This window comes from Drosophila persimilis, unplaced genomic scaffold (genome assembly GCF_003286085.1).
Source record: "Drosophila persimilis strain 14011-0111.01,24,50 unplaced genomic scaffold, DperRS2 tig00000000-arrow-pilon, whole genome shotgun sequence".
Taxonomy (NCBI): domain Eukaryota; kingdom Metazoa; phylum Arthropoda; class Insecta; order Diptera; family Drosophilidae; genus Drosophila; species Drosophila persimilis.
The window spans coordinates 28,479,209-28,500,423 of NW_020825288.1; the positions used below are offsets into that span (position 1 = coordinate 28,479,209).

The window sequence follows — 21,215 nt, forward strand, 5'->3', positions numbered from 1 at the left end:
TTGGGAATTGCTCTCTTTTTGTTGGTATTTTCCTTTCCTTATTTTATAAACTATACAGCAAAAAAGAATCTCTAGAATTAGCCAATCTTGTAGAAAATTGATTCATCAATCAGATAAATTTACGTGTTCAAGGCTGAAGATCGTATCTAGCTTGCAATATTAAGCCGAATATCAAAATCGAGGAATACGATTTCCGATCATGGACAAGGAACGATTAACCGATATTCGACTTGTGGGTATTAAAATACATATCCCGAAAATAATGAAACTTGAAGAATTTTAGCGTAGTTCAGGTGAAAGATATCGCAGTTTTTTTGTAACTAAAGAAGAAGGATAGTATAGATCTACAAGAATAATTTATAAAAAAATTTACAAATCGCGATTTAACTCTAGTTGTGCACCTGTTTAAATATACGGGGGCTTCGTGGGTTAAGTTAGATTTCTCATCGATAAGTCCGATAAATCCCTGCCTCACAAAACCGGCAAACACCAATTAAAAGCTTTAAAATGTTTTAAAACTAAACTAAATAGCTCGGATAATGTGCTCCTCCGCCTGCTATAGGCATCGAGTTGATACAGTGCGTACGCGAAAATTGCAAAGGCCGACGGCCATCTGAAAATTCGATGCCAAAGAAATTGTAAATGTGTATTTGCTGTTGTTGTTGTTGTCATTTTGTGCCTTTTTGATATCAAAGCGGATATAGTGATTATAGTAAACAATGGGACAGTCGGCTAGTAAAATAGGTAAGTCCAAGCCCGTTATAAATGTAGACTTTAAAGGAATTCATGGGAATATGTTCCGAAGCGGCTTTAGCCGTTTGTTGTTGAGGACATAAAAGGGGGGCTGTTCGGTAAGCTATGGGGGGGGGTGTATGAGGTTGGTTCAATGATAAGAATATCTTCTGATAATCGTTTTGCAAGTTCTTAAATCGTGCAATTGGAGACTTTGGGGACATTCCAATAAGGTTTGTGACCTTCCCATTCATTTCCCACCACCAATACACATACAAGGGCGGACACATGGCAGGTGAACAGCTGTTTCGCCCTTAGAGATGGCACCTTGCCGGTGCTTGGCTGTGGCGATTGTTTTTTCACGTATACTGTTATGATACTTTCTTAAGGATCTAAGGCTCGACTAGAATATCTAAATTTGGGAGAAAAAGAAAAATCTAATCAAAAACATATTCCTCGATTTTGATATTCCGTGGAATATTATTAGCTATACATTTAGCCATGCCCACATAATTTTATACGATTAATGAATCTATTTTCTACTTGAGAAAAAGAAAAATCTAATCAAAAACATATGAGCTCGCAGGGAGTTTCGTTATAATCAAAATTTTAAGAAAGCAAAAGGGTCCCATAAGTCATAAATAGTTATTAAATACAGTTTGGGGGAACAGTAAAGGTAGGATCAACCATCAATTGAGCTACTTATAGAGGCACAAGTGAAATACAGACTATGAGAGTTTTCCTTTAGCTATAAGCAGTGAGTTATCATTGAGTTTACTCCTCAAGTTATAAGAATATAGGGACAACAGACTCTTAAGCAGCTTAGATACCCCCAAAAAGTCACAAAATAGAAGTGGGAAAAATAAAAAAAAAAATAAAGGAATAGAGTCGAAGAATTCTCTCACAGGGCTATAGACAAGAGTCTTCAACGAAGGGCGCGAACTCGAATGCAATCTTACAGGTGCAATGAACGGGGGATGCAACATGAACTGCTAAGGATACCTGCTCTTCTTACCACATCATCATCACAAGTCCATAGTCTATGTATGTTCTTCCATCAAAAATCAGTTTCAATTATTCTCTAAGATATTCCCCATGCAGCTGTAGACAATAAATTATAGAAGTTTATGGCCCAAGGAAAGGACGAAGAAGGATCAGAACAATGAAGCAACCTCCAATAGGCAGGCGCTCTGGGCGCAGGTAGGATGATAACTGGAACTCGAACTCGAACTCTCCTTTTGACCATGAAACATACAAAGACACATGCTGTGGCCGGCCTCTCTCTCTCTATGACTTGCCAAATGTCCTGTTTGTATCTGCGAAAGATGAGGAGTTTTTCCAGTTTTCCAGGCGGGAAAAAACTGCTATGGAAAAACTGTGTAAGCTGAAACCCCTGATGAAAAAAAGGCAAACATTTGGCCAACATAACACACAGTACAATCCAATATTTTCCTGCTAACGGAATGCCGTTTCCCTTCGATCCCGCGATCCTGCGATCCTCGATCGCATATGTTGATTTTTGGCGGGTATTTCTCTTCGATTCTCTCGATTATATTTGATTAGCGTATGCACATAAGGACGCGAATGGAGGAAGGAGGATCCGGATACGGATACGGATATGATGGGAAGTAGAAGCTAAGGCTGCTGCTGCTGCTGCCAAATGCATCCCTCAAACGAATTCCCTTTTTGTTAGATCTTCCATCGAGACAGAGGCAAAGATGCATGCAGAGAAAAACCAACTGCTGCTGTCTCGGCAGGTATCCCAAAAAATTGGAGGAGAAGAAGCAATTATACGGATAAGTATATCGACTAAAGGATACTCTAACTGAGAAGAACTCAGAATTCTAAGAAAATTGGTAGATACATAACCATTGTGTTCCTAGAAATATCACTATTTATCTTCAAATATTTAGCTAATATTTCCAAAGAAACCTTAAATTTAAGGATCAAATTGGTTTTCTCAGATGAAAAACTAAGATTCTCAGATCTAAAACATCTTTTTGTCTCTATCATAACCGATTCCTTCAGCAACAAAACGTTTTGAATAGTTTTGTTATATATCGATCGAAGATCTATAGGGATTCATGGATTCTACTACCATTATCCCCTGTTTTCGATCGGGTACTGGGTACCAGGTACTAGGGAGAAGGGAAACACAGAGAATACGAATACGAATACGATATGCTTCTGCTGTATGCCTCTCCCTCCTCCATTCTCCATTCTCGTTTCTCAAGTGCTTGCGCAATTCGGTTCTCTTCAATTCCCCTTTGTGTCCTGTCCTGTCCTGTTGGGATTAGTTCGGGTTTTATTTATACAAAACTCCTTGGGATCGGGATCCGTCCTTTCCCTTTCTTCGTTTCTTGCTGGCGTTTGCATATGTCGTTTTCTAATTAAACATTTTCGGCTTTTGCTACAGTTTTTACTTAATTATGTATGTGGTGGATATTGATCGGTTATCGGTGGATCGACAAAATTCTCAGCTGTCTAAGGGATCTGCCTGACATCTGCCGAGAAGTAAATATTAATAGTAGGAATATGATATCATCATTCTCTTGATTCTGGTATATTTTAGTATATAAATACCATCATTCTGTTCATTCCCTTGATTCTGGTATATATATACAACATTTCTCTTGGTTTTGGTATATAAATCGTTCCAATCTACTTCCTCATAGGCCTCTTCCTGTCCCTTGAACGTATCTCTATCTCTAGAAACACTTGAAACTCCTCTTTTTTTTTTGCAGTATTCAGATTCCATTCCCCATTTAATTTAGATGCCATTCCGATGATTAGAAATCGTTTCATTATTTCTATATATTTCCTATTTTTATCTACTGCCCAGACATGGGGTTTATCAGACATTTTTGAGTTGTCGTCGTTCCCCAAGGTGAAGACGGACTCCAAACATTTGCTTACAGCATGATCATAGAGAGGGTAGAAGCATACCCCCTTCCCTTCCTTTCAATGGATATGATATGATGTGATATGTGTGTAGGGAAATTCAATCAAAATATCATTTGTGTAACCCTGTTTTTATTCTCTGTTTATCTTTGAGGTTTTATTCGAAAAGAGACCACCATAGAAACGTAGAGGGTGTGGGTTTTTGTTATCTTCGAAATGTGACGGAATGGAAATATCTGAGAAATATCTAAAGATAAAAAATGTTTACCATTCTGTCTGGAACCGTGGGTGGAACTTTGCTTGTAAACTGATCTATTAATCCCTCGTTTTTTCTACCGATTGGTGGTAGAACTTTGATATCTGTTAATCCTGCCTTTTGCCAGAGATCGATTAGGCATTTTCTTGGACATTTTCTTATAATATTTCCCACAACTTTGAATCGTTGATCTATCTATCCCTTTTGGGTAGGAATATATCTATTCACTTGGCGTGCAAAATCATCATTTGGCATTTTCATTAAACGCTTGCCTAAGAACACAATTCTCCAAAGACAGGACAGGGACAGTGGGACAGTGACAGGGATCAGAAAGGACACCAGCGGTGAGGAGTTGGAGGGAGGTTAAGGAACTGCCTGCAAAGGTAAATCGTCTCGGTGGCTGTGACATCCTCCAAGACAATGCTCGAAAATGTAGACAATTGTCAGGCCAAAGGTAAAAGATAAATGCGGGTTTTCAGCGAAGACTGAGACTGAGATACGAAGATACTTCTGCTGTTGGCAGATGTTCGTGGGAGACCAAAGACTGCGTTCTGCAAAATGCCTTCTTGGGGCCTCCCTTGTGCCAAAAATCTAAATTTAAACACACAAATAAACAGCAGAAACCGAAACAGAAACAGAGCAGGAGATAGTATTGTATCTGGGGCCTATCTCCCCCATCAAGAAGCACCATCTGCCCTGAAGAGGGGTCTGACTGCTGACAAAATATGAATATATAAACAGGCGCGTATTTATAAATGGAGTTGAAACAGGAGTCGGGGGTAGATGGAAGGAGTAGCAGCATTATCTATCGACTCCGACTGGCAACTGGCGCACGTCGGTCGCCCCTCGGCACGTGGCTCTGAAAATCCTTTCTGTATCTAGGAATTTTTACACCTGGAAATCGGCAAACAAACAGAGCAAAGAGCGATCGAAACAGAACATCGAATGAGTGTAGACCCCTTTTTCCAGGTCCTTTTTCGTTTCGAAAACTGCAACCACAGATGTACGCCTTTTCTGCTATGCTCTTTGACAATTTTTTGGGGTTGATCCGCTGGGCTCCTTGCTGGTTGCCGCTGGTTCCTGTTTCGCCAATATATTGGTCCTTTTTTTTTGCACAAAACAGGCACACAGCAGCTGTATTTCCAGGACGCACGCCTGCTGCCAGGATGCTGAATATGCATTTCCACTTTAATATCAAAATTTAAATGCTTTCCTTGTTTCCCTACGTTCCCCACAGCCCCTACCTAACGTACCGTACTGCTTCTTCCGATCTTGATCCCTTCCGATCTTGAAAATTGCATCTGCTGTCAAGACTGCTTCTGCTTCTGTCCTGCTGCTGCTGCTGCTGTTGCTGTCCAGCGCATTGATGATGATGATGGCCAAAGAGCACTCCCTGAGCAATTATCGTCCTTCAGAGCAGCGTGGCATCCATCTATAAAGGATAATCAGTAGCGAAGACAGCAGTTGCAGAACCGCAGAACCACAGAAAGCCCCAACGAAATGGCACCAAAATGCGAATAGCATGTGTCCCCATCATCGTAGGTAAAAGTTGTATTCATTTTGAAGCCAAGAACTTCAAAATAATTGCAGTTCAAGGTCTTGGAGTGTGGGTTTTTATGAGAAGACTGATGTTTTGTGGTTTTTTCTGTTGGTTTCTTTGAAAACTGTGAATACGGAATTGGGGGAGATTGTCAAAGAAAGGGGATGAAGGTATTCCCATGAAAGCAATGGATTTCTGGAAGATTTTAATAGAAGTTCTTTACTTAAAGATATCTGATACGGAAAATGAATTTGTATAAAAGACATATCTGGGATAATCATCATATTTTGAGGGGATATTCTCTCTCTGCTAGCAATGAAGTACCGCAAATGTACTCCAAAGTCCCTAGAGTACGAAATTTCCGAACAAAGTTCACGATCAAAAGCATTAAGGGGGCAATTTGCATAGTTTCCCCCCCAGAGTTACACACGAATTATATGGAGAGCCGTCGAATGGAATGATGGACCTTATGACCTTTCCCAAAAACAGAGAAGACAGAGAATTGCTTTGAACCTCGGCTTGAACTGCTGCGAAACGCAGAGAGACCCGACGGACAGACCAGAAGGGAAAACAACAGTTAGTAGAGATCACAGGGGTAGAGCAGAGAGTAGAGCACAGAGCAGAGCACAGAGCAGAGCGTTCTGGCCAAAGGCAATATGCAGGCTGCAGTCTGCAGGCGTCTTGGCCTAGAAGCAAGAATGGGCATAAAAGGAATCGCTGATCAAGGTGTGCGGAAAGGCCAAGGAGCGAGGAGGAAAGGAGAGCCAAGAGCCAAGCCAAGCCAAGCCGCTGTGCCACAAAGGGGAATTATAAGGGAGGCTCAGCGACGATAAACGCGAATGGCAGGCACAAAGAGAGCGAGCGGAAACCATAGTAAATAAGAAACAGCTGCAAGAGAGAACTGAAATTCACGCTGTGTTTGTGTTGCCTTTTGACAGGTTATATTGTAAAAGAAGGTGAGGTCCGACAGGGCGATCTCTATCGGAGAGATCCCTAAAAAGAAATAGTCGATTATAAATTAGACATTAGGAAATGCATTACAAATTTTGTTGAACTGCAGAAAATAATGCTTGTTAGATTTTTAGATTTTAGTTATAAAGATAATGTTTTCAGTAAAATTCATCGTGAAAATCACTGAAAAATCAGTAAAACTGCGAGAAAATGTTGTTTTGTGGACTTGAATTATTTAAATAATATAATATGACCCAAACTAAATCGCGTAACTCCCTGAATCAACGAATCTCTCTAAAAAAAGATTTCTTTGCATGCTCCCTGCTTTGTGGCCGCAGTTTCCACAAAAATTAAATCCAATGTACAACCAAGAGAGTGCACCAGCCCTACCCTCCGTGTGACATACCTTCCCCCTTCGCCTGGTGGCTGCCTAACCGTCTCTCAGCTGTGGCGTTTTCCAGCCGAGCAGCGGCTCTATCGTGTGCAGCCGAGACAGACCAAAGAACAGTTAAAATTGTAACGTCGAAGCATTCGGTTCGCCTTCGTCTCTGTCGTTCTGTCAGTCGTTCGGTTGTTCGTGTGTCCGTTGTTCCGTTCCGTGTACCTTGTCGTTTGTTGCGCGTCCAACGAGAGCCAAACAAAAAAATCCAAAATGTTTTACTAGAATCGAAAAGAACAATTTTCGCTTAATTTAATGCCAAATAAAGTTTGCAAGCAGCTGTAGAGCAGTTCTCTGTTGGGTTTTAGCGTTTTCCAAACGCCACACTTTGATAGTTTTTCCGCAGAAGAAAAAAACCAAAAAGCAATAATACCTAAGATGGGTCTTTCGGATATACCAGCCAACTATATGACCCAGGGCAGTCATCCCCACCTGAGCATCCACCACAGCCACAGCCACAGCCATCACCAGCATCAGCACCAGCATCACAATCAACAGAATCATCAGCACAATGGAACGCCCGCCCAGCAGGCCGCCCAGGTCCTGGCGATGGAATCGAACGAGCTGCTGATGAGCACCAAAGACAAGTTGTCCAGCAAAAAGAAGATGCACTTGCTCAAAAAGATCAAGAAGCGCTTCGGACTCGGTTAGTAATTACACCACCATTTCTTATAAAGCTATCCGTTTGGGCCTGGGAAACAGTGATCACAGACTGAATTCATTAAGAAATGATTCCGTTTCCCACATAATATTAGCCGGATCTCTGTAGCGTTTGTTAATTAATGCGGCAAAGATAAATAAGTAAATCAAAAGCAATCGCTCGGTGCTTTCTGCATACATTAGCATTTTTCTTTGCCGTTTCTTCAAAGTCAAACAAACAGAGAATTCTGTTTGCCTTAAAACAAAAGCAAATTTCCCTCTCAAGTGGGCTAAAATTAAGCCAAAATATAGTTAATGTTTTATGAATGGGGTAATGGCCTTAACACTTGAAGAACCTTAGCTTTTTCAAGGTTTCTTCTAAAGAAATTAACCTTAAGACCAACCGAAAGTCATTTTAGCCGGAAATGTCAGTTGATACAAAAGAAATGCACTTCTTCAAGCAACAAATTTCAAAAATTTAACCGCAAATTGCCTGAAGAATCTGAAGGAGAAGTAGAATCGGAAAAAGAGTAATCTTCCCGAAAGAAGAAGGAGCGAACGTACGATTATTGTTTATCATAACGATTATCTTCATGTGGGAACCATTTGGGGGAACAATTTTGTTGTTGTTTTGATTGAGAGAAAAAGGCCCCAACAGGCCTCTCTCTCTCTCTCTCTCTCTCTGGATTCTCTGGGCTTAAAGGCTAAACCAGAAAAACCAAAGCCAAAGGCCCCAATGACGCATAGGCAAAGACCTCTTCGAGCCCGAGCCCCCATATTCCCCATTCAGCAGAGAGGGGGAAATCGTTGTACGCGAAGCGCCGTTGCCGCCGTCGGCACAAAGTAAAGAGCAAAGAAAAAGAGAGGTAGAAGGCACACACGAAACAAAAGAAGGAAGAAATAGCAAAGCCGAGCCCTGGATGCCCTAAGCCGCTTCTCTAAACACTGCTCGAGTGTACTCCCCTCCCCAAAGGGTATCCAGCAAACGATCTGCGAAGAAGCAGCCTGTGTTGGCGGGTGGGGAGGGAGCAGCAGGAAGAGGTGTGGTATGGTGTCTGGCCGAAGCTTTGAAGTCGAGCTTCAGCCACGCGGGTTAGCCGCTGGATGGCTACGGAATGGTTTATGTCTTCCATTCCATTTTGAACGTGCGTTGCGTATCGGTAATCAATGAAATTACTTTGTTGTTGCTGGAATCAGCTGGTTTTTACTTTTTTTCTCTCTCTGTCTGTTGTTTGTTACCTGTATTTTCTTTCTATTACATTTTCGTTGTATGCTGGCACGTTTGGCTAAAAAGTTTATCTTTGCTTTTGGCTTTTACTTAGGATCGAACGCGGCATAGCTGTTGCTTCTCACGGTTTACTTTTTCAGAGTCTCGGCTTTTACGAGAGAGTGCTCGCTGCTCGCTGGCTGCCGAAGCGACCTTCGATTGTTATTTTGCGAGTGACACACACACACACCCCCATAGAAAGGGGAACAACAATTACATACACATCTGTTGCGTTTCTGCTCACCCTCACCCACGCCCACGCCCACGCTTCTTCCTTGCGCTCTCACTCTCTCGCTCGGCTCTTGGGCAATTTTTGTTCCCTTCTTGGGGTAATTCTTCTTCCTCTGGGGTAATTCTGCTGTTCTTTCGTTTTGCTGTTATTCCGCCTATGACTTCATGCTAGTCGATGTGTCACCCGTCCATCTCTTGGGCACTGCACTCACACATCTGTGGCTCTCATGATTGTGAAATTATCAGCTGATAGGGGGTGTGCCTGTTCCTGTGCCAATTCTATTTTCCCACTCCACTTCTGTTCTCTGATAACGGTCAGTGCAAATAATAGTCGCTTTTGTTGTGCCAGAAATAAAGTGCGGCTAGATTTGATTCAGGAGAATGTTGGAAATAAAGCGATTTTCTGTCTCCTTTACAAATGTAAAACGAATATCTTCCGGGTTTAAGAATGAATCATGTGCGAATAAGTACAAATGTGGCTATCTCTTAACACAAGTGTGGTTGAAGAGACCATAAATATTACAAAAATATAACTGCTATAAATTAGGGGATTTTTGGGATTCAGAGAATGCCTAATTATAGTTAGAATTGATACAGGACCGATCATAAGATTAGATTCCATTATTATTCCCAAAATTCATAGAGAACTCTTTTAAATACAGGAACTTTTCGGTCAGGAATACCTATAAAACCCCACAAAAGAGATATTAGATCTCTCTCATATGTTTTTTTTTATCTTTTCTCTCGACCCAAATTGTTATTAACTTTTATCAGTTAATGAATCCAAAGGGTTGGCAGTACATTCTAAGACCCCGTAAATGTAGTACAGAAATGGTTAACAGTGTTGTATCTGTATCTGTGTCTCTCGAGGAAGATAACGCACTCCATAGATAAATTAGATACAAAGAAAAAACAAGCTCTGGCTACCCCGAGGCAGGGAAGGGTGTTGCAACAAAAGGCCAGGCCAGCCAAAAACTCACTCAGGTAGCAACAACAACAACAACAACAACAACAGGTAAAACGAACCAAGAGGCAGCTGCAATTAACTCACGCAAAAGGAGGGGGAGGGAGGGAGCAGAAATACCTATGTATCGTATCGTATCGGGTATAAAAAGGCATCTCTTTGGGTCAATTATCTACGGGGCACTAGGAGGGCGTGCGACGGGAGGCAGAGGCGGGCGATATGCATAAATCACTGCCACCACGGAACACCACCTACGGGTCTTTAATCTATCGTATTTCTATGTCCCAAAAGCAGCAGCAGCTGTCCATCGAAAAACTTGGTCAAATCGGGTTTTTTTTTTTTTTTTGGCTTTGTGGCGTTTTATTTTCGGCTTTAATGTGGTTTCAGGGAAGAACTAGAACTAGATTTGAGACTTTTTGCAGCTGTTCCAAATGGTTTAAATATGTTAAATGTATCTGAATATTAAAAGATATCTAAAGCATATTTTGTAAAGAAACAAATGCTGGAAGAGCGCCTCTTGTAGCCCTTGTAATAATCACATTTTAATGATGTGTTTTCTATGAAAAAAGAAGCCTCTTCTTGAACATTCCCCCCGTTCAACGCTTGAGTGATTTAATTACAGAAAAAATACACAACACAAAGACGGAGCGTCGTTGTGCAGTCAAGTGCGGCAAGAAGTGGAAATGCAAGAGTCGTATCATCAGTGGAGGGCCTTACATTATATGATATTGTATTATATATATACTCGTACATATGTGGGTAGTCTCTGGTGGAGGGTTAGTAGATATTGCAACGCTTCGATAAACGCAACAAAACAAAGGCTTACGAGACGTCGAAGCTTATCTAAAAGCAAGAGGCTACCCTATCATTCCATTCCATTTGAAAACTGTACGAAAATGTGGTTTAAAGTAGGAAAATTTCGAATAAAAATAGCATTTTAGGGATAGGCATTATTCTCCTTAATTTCCTTTGTTTAACCCTTCCTTAAGGGGTTCCATTTGTTTGAATATGCTACAGGGAAATTTCAAACTTCATTAGGGAATTATTTGCTTAGGGCATTATTCATGTTGGGTATTTCTTTTGAAAGGATCTTTAATTTTTCTTAGAGTTATAGCATTTCCCATTCCCTGAGAGGGAACTTTTCGAAAACTCTTGGAGCTCTCTATTTTTGGTTTATATTATGATGTGTTGAAGTGTCTTAGGCTTCCTTCTGCGTGTATTTCTGTATTTAGATCGTGTTTTTATGGCCGCTATACGCTTCGGTTGTTCTTGGCTTGGAGTAGCTGTGGGGCCTGTGGGGCCTGTGGGGCCTGTGAGGCCGTGGGGCATGCTTCAGCGCACAAATGGAAGCGCAACAAGCAGCAGATATACCATATCATATATATAGACAGAGAGGAAGAGACAGAGAGAGAGAGAGGTGTTCCCATTCCTGGTGTTGTTTGTTGTCTTGTAAAAATAAAACAACATGTAAATTTGATTGGAGCTGTCGGCCACCCACCCCCGTAGCCGCTCTCTCTCTCTCTCTGCTCTCTTCCTTCTATCTCCTATCTATAGCACGTTTTTTACAGCTTGGCCATGCTCTCCATGCCTTCCCTTTAGCTAATTATATTTAGAAGGGGGCACCGTTTTTGGTGTGTGAAAAAGGAGGAAAACACCAGAGGGACATGCGGTGTCATTGAACCCCCCACCAAAAGAGAGAGAAAAGGTGGACAAATGCGGCTTCTCTTAGGGGGCTTCTGGGGAGCACTTTTTCCAGCATTGATTTCTCTCTCTCTCTCTCTCTCTCTCTCTCTGTCTGTCTGTCTGTTGCATCCATCTGCGGCATCAGATTTCGCTTAATCGCCTCAAAAGTGCATTGTACTTAGAGGAAGAGACCCCCCTCCCACCACGACCCACCAAGTGCTGTCCAGCCATACTCGTACTCGTCGTTTGACCTCTGGTTTCCATCGTTTTGTCGCCACATTTCTGTGTTTCTGTTGTGCAATTATTTTTATTATATTTTGCAGTCTATTTCCCATTTTCTTTGCTGTAAAAAAAGAGGCTACTAGAATTACAACAGAGAGGGGGCAGTGTCATAAAACCGGGTCTTTAGCGCGGGGGGAAAACACTCTCCTCAGAGACAGAAGTTTCTCTTCTCTTCTCTCGTGCGATGCGATGCGATGCGATGAGTGCGGTTTCCGCTGCACTGACCACCGATTGAGGCATGAACGGAAGTGGTTTGTTTTTTGCATTCAAGGGGAAAGACTAGGCAAGTAAACGACTATGGAGGATACCCTGGAGAAAGGAAAGAAAAGAATACTTCAAGCGAGAGAAAGTTCAGATTAAAAAACAATTGTGGAGGTTCCAATTTTCAAGATATTGTGACCCTATTTGTTAGGGTTTTAGATGAAGATATTGAGTACCTAAATGCTTTAAATCATCCTAATCGGAATACTATTTTGATTATTCCTTTATTTCCTTTGGATTTCTTTCTTAGAAAACTTTCATCTCTGCTTTTTGTTTTTGTTTTTCTGCTTTGTGAGTTATTAATTAACATTAATTAGTCACAGCTACAGCTTAATTTGCAGTTAATTTAAGCCAAGAATTTAGCAATATTTTTATTGCTGTGAGAATTGTTTTACACAGACGACAAATCAGGGGGCGAGGGCGAGGGCGGAGGGGCGACTGCTGCCCACAACATCCATCGTCTGTTGTCTTCGGTCTATCTTCTAATCCAAACGACTAACCCACACACACATGTAATGAATGTTGCACCTTTAACGGATAGAGAGAGAGAGAGGGAGGGGGGTATCCGAGGCTTTTTATCGTGCGGCATGTGGGCTGTGCTTGAGCCATTGACAAGCCCCGCAGTGTAGTCCGTAGGCCAAAAGCTTACCTCAATATTCATTCATTCATTCACCCACTCAATCGATCCACACTCCACTCTCGCTCTCCCTCCAAAGTAATTTATGCCAAATGGTTGACCAATTGATACAATTTGTAAATGATACGGAAAAGCCCCCACTACGCAGAGGTTTCCCCTCTATTCCCTGTTTATGGAGCATTTCCGGTGCAATTAAACGACGGTCGACGGATGACGGCCTTCCAGTCGTTGTGTTAATTGTCCGCACACGTCCCCCTTTCCTCTATGAATCATGCACGTGGGCATAGCACACGGCGGCACGTGACCTATGAACTCTGAGGCACAGCGAGTGGGCAGAGACAGACAGAGTCCATCACTTGTTGCTTGGGATAGGCACATAATCACTCTCTTAATTGCTGTCCCAATCATTGGCTTAATTCTGCTGTTCATTCTTCAAAGATCTCTCAAAGTAGGACACTCTCTAGACTCCTGCTTTCTCTGCCCACATTGGTCTTGAGTGATTTGTTAACACAAATCGTTAAGCATCTATTAAGCTCCCATCCATCCAACCATCCAAGCCATAAATCTCCTGAAGAGGCTACCATTCAACGCTCAAATCTCCACTTCAAGGGGGCACAGGGGTGTCTGTCTGTCTGTCTGTCTGTCTGTCTGTTTAATGATGTATCTCCCCAGAGTTAATGTAACTCAATTTTCAACGAATTTTCATTGCATTTTCCTTCGATTGAGTGCCAATTGAAATCTAATGAGTCGTTGAATCGCTGATTCCCTTGTGATCTTCATCTTTTTGTGGTTCCAATGATTGCCTCTTGCCTCATGCCTCATGCTCTGGAGTTGTATTTATGACACCTGCATGATTTTCACATGATATTTCCACCCGCTCTCTGCTTCTCTTAGAGAAGATCTCTCTAGCTCTCTCGCTCTCTCGCTCTCTCACTCTCTCACTCTTCGGCTCCATCTCTGGTTGCAATTATTTTGCGGCTTGTTACAGGTTTTCTTCGATATATCTCGTCTCTTCTCTTCTATATATACAAATTTGGAGTCGTGGGAATTGTTTCTTTTCTGTGTTTTGCACAGCGTGGGAAATGTTTTGGTTCGGGGCCTCGTACATGGGACGGTACGGGACGATCTGCCTGCCAAACGGTAAATCAGGTTTTTCCTTTTTCTCCCAAAACGACGAAAATTTGCCTTCGTGCCGCGGTGCCGCGGTGCCTCTCTGTTGCACCACCACAACGATCGTTGGGCTTCGGTGTTTGGTCTTCTTTGAGTTTCGTTTGAACTTTTCTCATCCGAACGATTACCGATTGCCGATTGCCGATTGCCGAATGGTAGTTTGGGCCTTAAATTATGCTGCCAATTTTGTAGAGAGATCTACATTAAACTAAAAGGGAGATCCTCACAGGAAGGGGGGGGATCTGCACAGAAGAGGATAAGAGGAGTGGATCATTAGAAGGGGGAGATGAGCGGAAAAGGAGATCATCAGAGAAGAGCAGATCATTAAGATAGGCAGATCTTCAGAGGATCATCACGGAAGAGGAGATCTTTAGATGGGAAGAACAGAGAGTGGATGTGGGGATTGTTTAAAGATTGCTAATGTGCTGTCCCACATAATTCTTCGCTTAGCAAAGATCGTTTCCCGATCATATTCTCCACACATTTTCCATGCAATTAGTTCTATTTAATACCGAGGAAAAGCCTCATTCATTTAGAGGAAAACCCCCATTCCAGAGACAATTCCAACGCAGCTTCTGTTAATTAATTGGGACTTGAAGGGGCGATGATGGAGTTGGGATCGTGGCTGGCGTCGGGGAGGGGGGAGGGGGGCTCTGCTATCCAATGGCTAATTGAAAGTATCGACGCGTCGTAACACCGTTGTGTGCATTGTAAATTCAGGGGAAAAACAAGGAAAAACAGAGACGCCGTCTTTCATTCATGGCATAGCTTCTGTGTTTCCATTGACTGGACAAACTGTCTGTCTGTCTGTGTCTGGGGCATGTGGCAGGGGGCATGTGGCATGGGGCTGCCGGTCTCCAGTTTGCAGTAAAAAGTAGGCGTCGCCACATCCTGCTGCAGCCGCCGCTAATAGCTCCAATACACGTCTGCACCGTGGAATATACGTGATTTCCTACTTCCTCAAATGTCTGGCGTTGTCGATTCATAAATATTGATGGGGCACATTCTATCGCAGAAACCGAGGAAGAGACGCAGTCGGAAGAAGCCTTTGGGATCGGGTGTCTCTGCAGAGTGGACACTTCTGCGTCTCTGGTTCTTCCTCTCTGGAGTGTTGGCTCCTCTCTTTGGAGTGGGGCTCTCCTTCTAGTCACCCCTGGCTGCCCCCCCCTCTCTCTCTCTCTCTCTCTCTCCATCTGTGGCCGGAAGCACAGAGAACCTTAGAGATTGCTGCTCCCTTTCCATTTTCTGTGTGATTTTTGTGATTTCCTTCTGCTGCTGCAGGGTGAGGGGCACAGAGACTTCCTGTTTCTTCCAGTGCGGAAGTGGAGAAGCACTTAAACGCTGCCCAGAACGGGGATTTCTCTGTACAGATTTCTGCTGCCGCCGCTGCTGCAAGTCATTGCTCCTGCAGGATTTTTGGGACTCTCGGGGATTAAATTTCAACCCTCAAGGAGCGAGAGAGAGAGAGCGGGAGAGGGAGAATCTTTTGCATTCGATGTATCTCTGTATCGCTGTATCGCTGTATCTGTCGTTTGTTCGTTTTTCATGAAATTTGAACAGCTGCCGCCAACCCCTAGGACACACCGATCGAAGCCCAGGGAAAGGGCAGGCAACCCTCCCTCGGTGGACGAAAATCGAGCACTGGAACACTGGAACACTCGTCTGCTTCTAGGGTAGTTTTACCTGTTTCCCCCGAATGTACAGCTGCTTCTGACCTTAGCCCCCGCCTCCTGCCGCTCCTGCCGCTCCGTGCCCCCGCCTCCTACTTCGCCGTCTCCGTCTTCGTGTGGCAGCTGCCACATGCCGCCGCTGATCCTCGCTCTGGATCTCCTGCTGCTGCTGCTGCCACGCGCCGCATATCAACATGGTAATCATCTTCATCTTTCATGCCTCTCCGTCTGCGTCTTCGTCTTCGTCTCCATCTGCCTCCTTTTGTTGCACGTCCGTCCCTGATGTTGTGCAGGTCCTTCTTTTTTTTTTTTTTTTTTTTTTTGTATTTTCTCTACATTTTTACCTTTATTTTTTTTTGCCCTGTGCAACTGTTGGCGGCATGCCACAGCCAGTCGCTTTCGTCTGATGTCTAAAGGAAAAACCTGTCCTCTGTCATTCTTTTTTCGTAATTATTTATATTGCCATATGGATTGCTTATAGATACTTCTGCAGGTCCTTGGCATCCTTCAGGAGTCGGGAGTCGTCGTCTGCTGGTGGTAATTGTTGTCGCCAGCAGCTGTTGCAAGGTTGCAAGGTGCATCTTATCATTAATTAATGCCAATTGCTGGCGGATCAGAATTAAGAAATTTTTTGTGTATTTTTTAGGGATTCCCTTGCCATTGAAAATTACCAGAAAAGCTACTCAAATGTAACCCTAAATTTATTTTCTGAACACTCACGTTCTTGCCCAGAATTCCCAAGAACAATATTTTCATATGCCCGAAATACACACACTTTTCGAGGGCAGTTTTCCAGGAAAAGATGCCACCATCTGACCCTGAAATATGGTTTGTTCTATGCAGAACATCCGCCTGTTGATCCACTGGATGATCCCTTGCGATCGGTGCTCCCTTTCTCCTGTTCTCCCTTTGGTTCTTCCTCCATTTCTCCTTTCGTTTCAAGGTCTTACGTTGAGTTCCCTTGAAAGATCTATGCTCCTTCGCTTTTCGAATCGCTGAGAGATCATTGCCCCATCGAATGGGGATCAATAATCTTCATCGAAGTCACGTGCTGCTGCAACTAGGGCCCAGGAATACCAGGGCCTAGGCTTCTGGGGTTTATTGACTTCTCGAAGCGAGAGCGAGGAGGCTCTGTAATCCGATATCTAGCACATGGCTTGCCGGCTACCTGCCAAAAACTCTGCAGCCAAGAAGATGCGTAATCCAATACGTGGGACGTGTCTGTGGCTCTTCTCTAACACAAAAAATGTTCAAACAATGTGGCGGAAAATGTATCTAAGAGATAAATGGGAAGAAGAATGAGTAGAATGGGTAAATGTGGCTGTAGAAAAAGTATCTAGGGGATAAATACAAGTCGTAGAGGGATCCATCATAGATCTCCCCACCGAAAACCCTTTCTAAAGCCAGAATTTTGTTTATCTTTTTTCCAACAGTTCGCCGTTCGCCCTCCTCCTGCCCTGGACCCAACAACCTGCCGCCCCTGCAGTTCCACAGCGTGCACGGGGATAACATCAGGATCTCCCGCGATGGCACCCTGGCACGTCGCTACGAGAGCTTCTGTCGGGCCATCACCTTCTCGGCGCGCCCAGTGCGCATCAACGAAAGGATCTGCGTGAAGTTTGCGGAGATCTCGAACAACTGGAATGGAGGGATACGCTTTGGGTTCACCAGCAACGATCCTGTGTCGCTGGAGGGCACCCTGCCCAAGTACGCCTGTCCGGATCTGACGAATCGGCCCGGCTTCTGGGCCAAGGCCCTGCACGAGCAGTACTGCGAGAAGGACAACATCCTGTACTACTACGTGAACAATGCGGGGGACGTGATCTACGGGATCAACAATGAGGAGAAGGGTGTGATCCTCTCGGGGATCGATACGCGAAGCCTGCTGTGGACTGTGATTGATATTTATGGCAATTGCACGGGAATTGAATTCCTGGACTCGAGGATCTACATGTACCAGCAGCAGCAGCAACAGATAACCCAGTCCCTGCCCCTGCAACCGGCGATCCAACAGCAACAGCAGCAGCAGCCGGTGCCACAGATGCAGCAGCAGATGCCGCCACAATCCGCCCTGAATCCGCATCATCCGCATCAGCAGTCGCGTCGCTCGCTGCCCGGGAACGGCGGCGTGATCGAGCACGATCTGGAGCGGCATGTGATGCCGTCGCTGCAGTCGCTGCATTTGACAGGAAACGCCACAGCCAGTGTGGAGCAGGCGGCCATCGCCCACGACCTGGCGAACGGTCTGCCACCGCTGCGATACAATGCCAATGGACGGCTCATTCCCGTGCCCTTCCACATCACGAAGGGCAGGAATGTGCGTCTCTCCCATGACCGTTTCATTGCCTCCCGCACAGAGTCGGACTTTTGTCAGGGCTATGTCTTCACGGCCCGCCCCATACGCATCGGGGAGAAGCTGATTGTGCAGGTCCTCAAAACAGAACAGATGTATGTGGGGGCCCTGGCGCTGGGTCTGACGTCGTGCAATCCTGCCGTCCTGCAACCAAACGATCTGCCAAATGATTCCGATTTTCTGCTCGATCGTCCCGAGTATTGGGTCGTCAGCAAAGACATTGCGGCCGCCCCGCAGCGCGGCGATGAGATTGCCTTCTTTGTGGCCCCCAACGGGGAGGTGTCGATCAGCAAGAACAATGGCCCAGCCGTTGTGGTGATGCACGTGGATCAGTCCCTGCAGCTGTGGGCCTTCCTCGATGTCTACGGCTCGACGCAGTCGTTGAGGATGTTCCGCCAGCAGCTGCCGAACATGGTGGCATATCCCTCACAGCCGCAGGTGAATGCCAGCGCCTGCAGCACCTCCTCCGCTTCTACCTCGAGAATGCTGCCCATGACCGAGTCCATGACCAGCTTGAATGCCGGACAGCTGCTTGGGGCGGCCACCAAGATGCTGCAACACAACTCACAGCTGAGTGTGGCGCAGAGCACGAGCACGCTGGCCTCGGCCGCTGGAGCAGCGAACGGCAGTCGTATGATCAGCATGCCCTCCAATGGTGACATCCTGCAGATCCAACCGAATGGCGGTGGCACTGTGCTGGTCGTAAATCTCCCGCCAGCCAGCAGCTCCCATGATCTGAATGGCCAACAGATGTCGTCGAGGCCAACGACCACGACGGTGACCTCCAGTGGGATACTGGCCGGAGCCTGCAGCAGTGGGACCCTCATCAGCACCGCCAGCAGTCAGTATATTGAGGTGAGTCCCAAACAGAGAGAGATCTCCATCTTTGCCTCGTACTAAACAGACATTTCTCTCGTATAGCCCATCGCCAATAGCACAAACAATGCTGCCAACAAATGGAAGGACAGCTTGAGCGATCAGCATAGCACGGACTCCAGCGCGGAGTGCACTATTTGCTATGAGAATCCCATTGATTCGGTGCTCTATATGTGCGGACACATGTGCATGTGCTACAACTGCGCCATCGAGCAGTGGCGCGGCGCGGGCGGCGGCCATTGTCCGCTGTGTCGGGCAGTGATTCGAGATGTCATCAGGACCTACACGACGTAGGAGCCGCGACTGAGCGTAGGAGCAGCCCCCTCAAGCCAGCGGGAAGCGTTTCAGTTTCCTAAACAAAAGAAAACCTTTTAACTCGCAATCAAATCTAAAAAAAAAAAAAACTAATATAAAAAATACTTTGTTGCATTTCGTAAGAAAAGGAGAGCAGCGGAAGAGAGATCAATTATATAGGGCATAAGGAAGGAAAAGTAGCACGGCATGGAATGGATTGCAAGACTCTAGTATTAACAAATAACTGATATTTTTGCAGAAACTAAAGATTATAGAAAGGACTATTTAGAGAGATGGCAGAAGCAAGAATGTCTGCATGCTTCTTATATATTTTTATTAGATATATTTAATTTTTTTGTGATTTTATGAGTATAAGAGAGTGCGCCCGAGAGCCGGAGCCCCCTGAGAATATTATTGTATTGTTCAACCGAGATTTTTACGTTTATTTAATTTTTTTGTAAACACCGAAGCCACATACATATGGTATACATAATATATTTATGCGTGTTGTACACTAAATATTAAAAACCAAAGTATTGTATGGAAGGATTGAACGATTGATCAGAGCCGATCCGTTTTTGTATTAAATTTTTTTATTGTATTGTGCAAAAATTTAAGGACAAAAGTTGTTGCAAATTTACTTAGTTTTTTCTGTATATGAAAATTTCGATTCAAAAACAAAACAAAAATTATATATTTCCAATCATTTTGGTGCTAAAAAATGTTTTGAATTTGCAAAAATTATGAAAATTGTTAAAGGATTTTGAATGAAAAGTTATGTTTAGGCTTGCGGCAACTACAATACATGGAAATTATAGGAACTAAAACCATTGACTACTTTCCGAACAGAAGGAAAAGCACAGAAAATAAATCTATTCTGCCAGCACAAAAAGATTGAGATCAGAGAAAAATGCTTATATGCACGAAAACCAAAATACAAGAAAGACAGAAAACTGCAAGAGCAGGATGCGTGTTAAATCTAGTTTATAGTTTAGTTTTAAGCGATATTTTAAGTTAATTTCTAGTCAACGAATTATGCTGAAGTTTAATCTAAAAAAAAAAACAAAATGGGACTTCACTTCAACCAAACAAAACAAAAGAAAAAAAAAACAACAAAAAAAACTATGAAGGAAAATCGTATATTGAGCACTCACGCTAAGCAATTTTAATGGAAATGCCGCATTTTAATGAATTAACATTTAAGTAGTGCACATATTTTTAATGAAACAATGATTATATATTTTAAATGAACAAAAGACTTGTATGTTGTACAGCAACAGCTCGAAAGGAAATACATGTATTGAAAACTGGATGCCCATCTAAAAGAACAGAAACATGCAGTTAGAGAATTGCCAATAATTAATTAAAAACACCAAGCAGAAACACACAGAGCAAAACAAACTTTACCTAAGATTGTATTAAAGTAAAAGATCATCTAAGAAGCAAAAGAAACAAAGAAAATAATGGAATGCGAAATGAAGCGCAAGCATACTATTTTTGTTATAAGTATGGATGGATTGAATTGGATTGGATTGGATAAGGCGCGAGGGATACAATGGAGACATTTGTTATTGCCACTATTTATAATTAATTTTTAATTTTTTAATGAATAAGTATTCGTACTCTTACGAATACAAATGCCTAGTTATGAGTAAACATTTAAATGTATTTATGAAATTATATTTGATATATGTAAGACAACGCAATGCTGTAATACCATTAAATACACTACTGACAACAATATCAGACAGTTTGTTTTTCATTTTGGGGAAAATAGGTCGAAAAATAAAGGGAGATTCCAGCCGAAGACGTTACTATATATTCATCACAAATAATGGAGATGTATCGGCCACACTCACAGTATTCTAGCATTCTAAGATTTCCGACCTCGAATCGGTAGTTTGAATTACATTATTTCAAATAATAATAACAATAATTCAAATAATAATGAATTCGTAAAAACGGTAATCCAGAGTGACTTTTCGATATACATATATAGCTAGTAATATTTTACGGAATATACAAAGTGAGCAATATTCCAATCCAAGGTTTCCAATCCTTGACGGAGA

At 43.3% G+C, this 21,215-nt stretch overlaps 1 protein-coding gene across 2 annotated transcripts; it reads left to right on the forward strand.

The window, feature by feature from the left end:
• The first annotated feature begins 511 nt into the window (after positions 1–511).
• Positions 512–20,458, forward strand: LOC6594692 (protein neuralized). Of its 2 annotated transcripts, none has more exons than XM_026995284.1 (3): positions 512–744; positions 17,057–18,831; positions 18,898–20,458. In XM_026995284.1, the coding sequence occupies exons 1-3, from the start codon at positions 720–722 to the stop codon at positions 19,144–19,146; spliced, it is 2,049 nt and encodes a 682-aa protein (XP_026851085.1). In that variant the 5' UTR covers positions 512–719; the 3' UTR covers positions 19,147–20,458. The 2 variants fall into 2 exon arrangements, with proteins under 2 accessions (XP_026851085.1, XP_002019619.1); XM_002019583.2 differs by lacking the exon at positions 512–744 and adding an exon at positions 6,940–7,465.
• Positions 20,459–21,215: the final 757 nt, after the last annotated feature.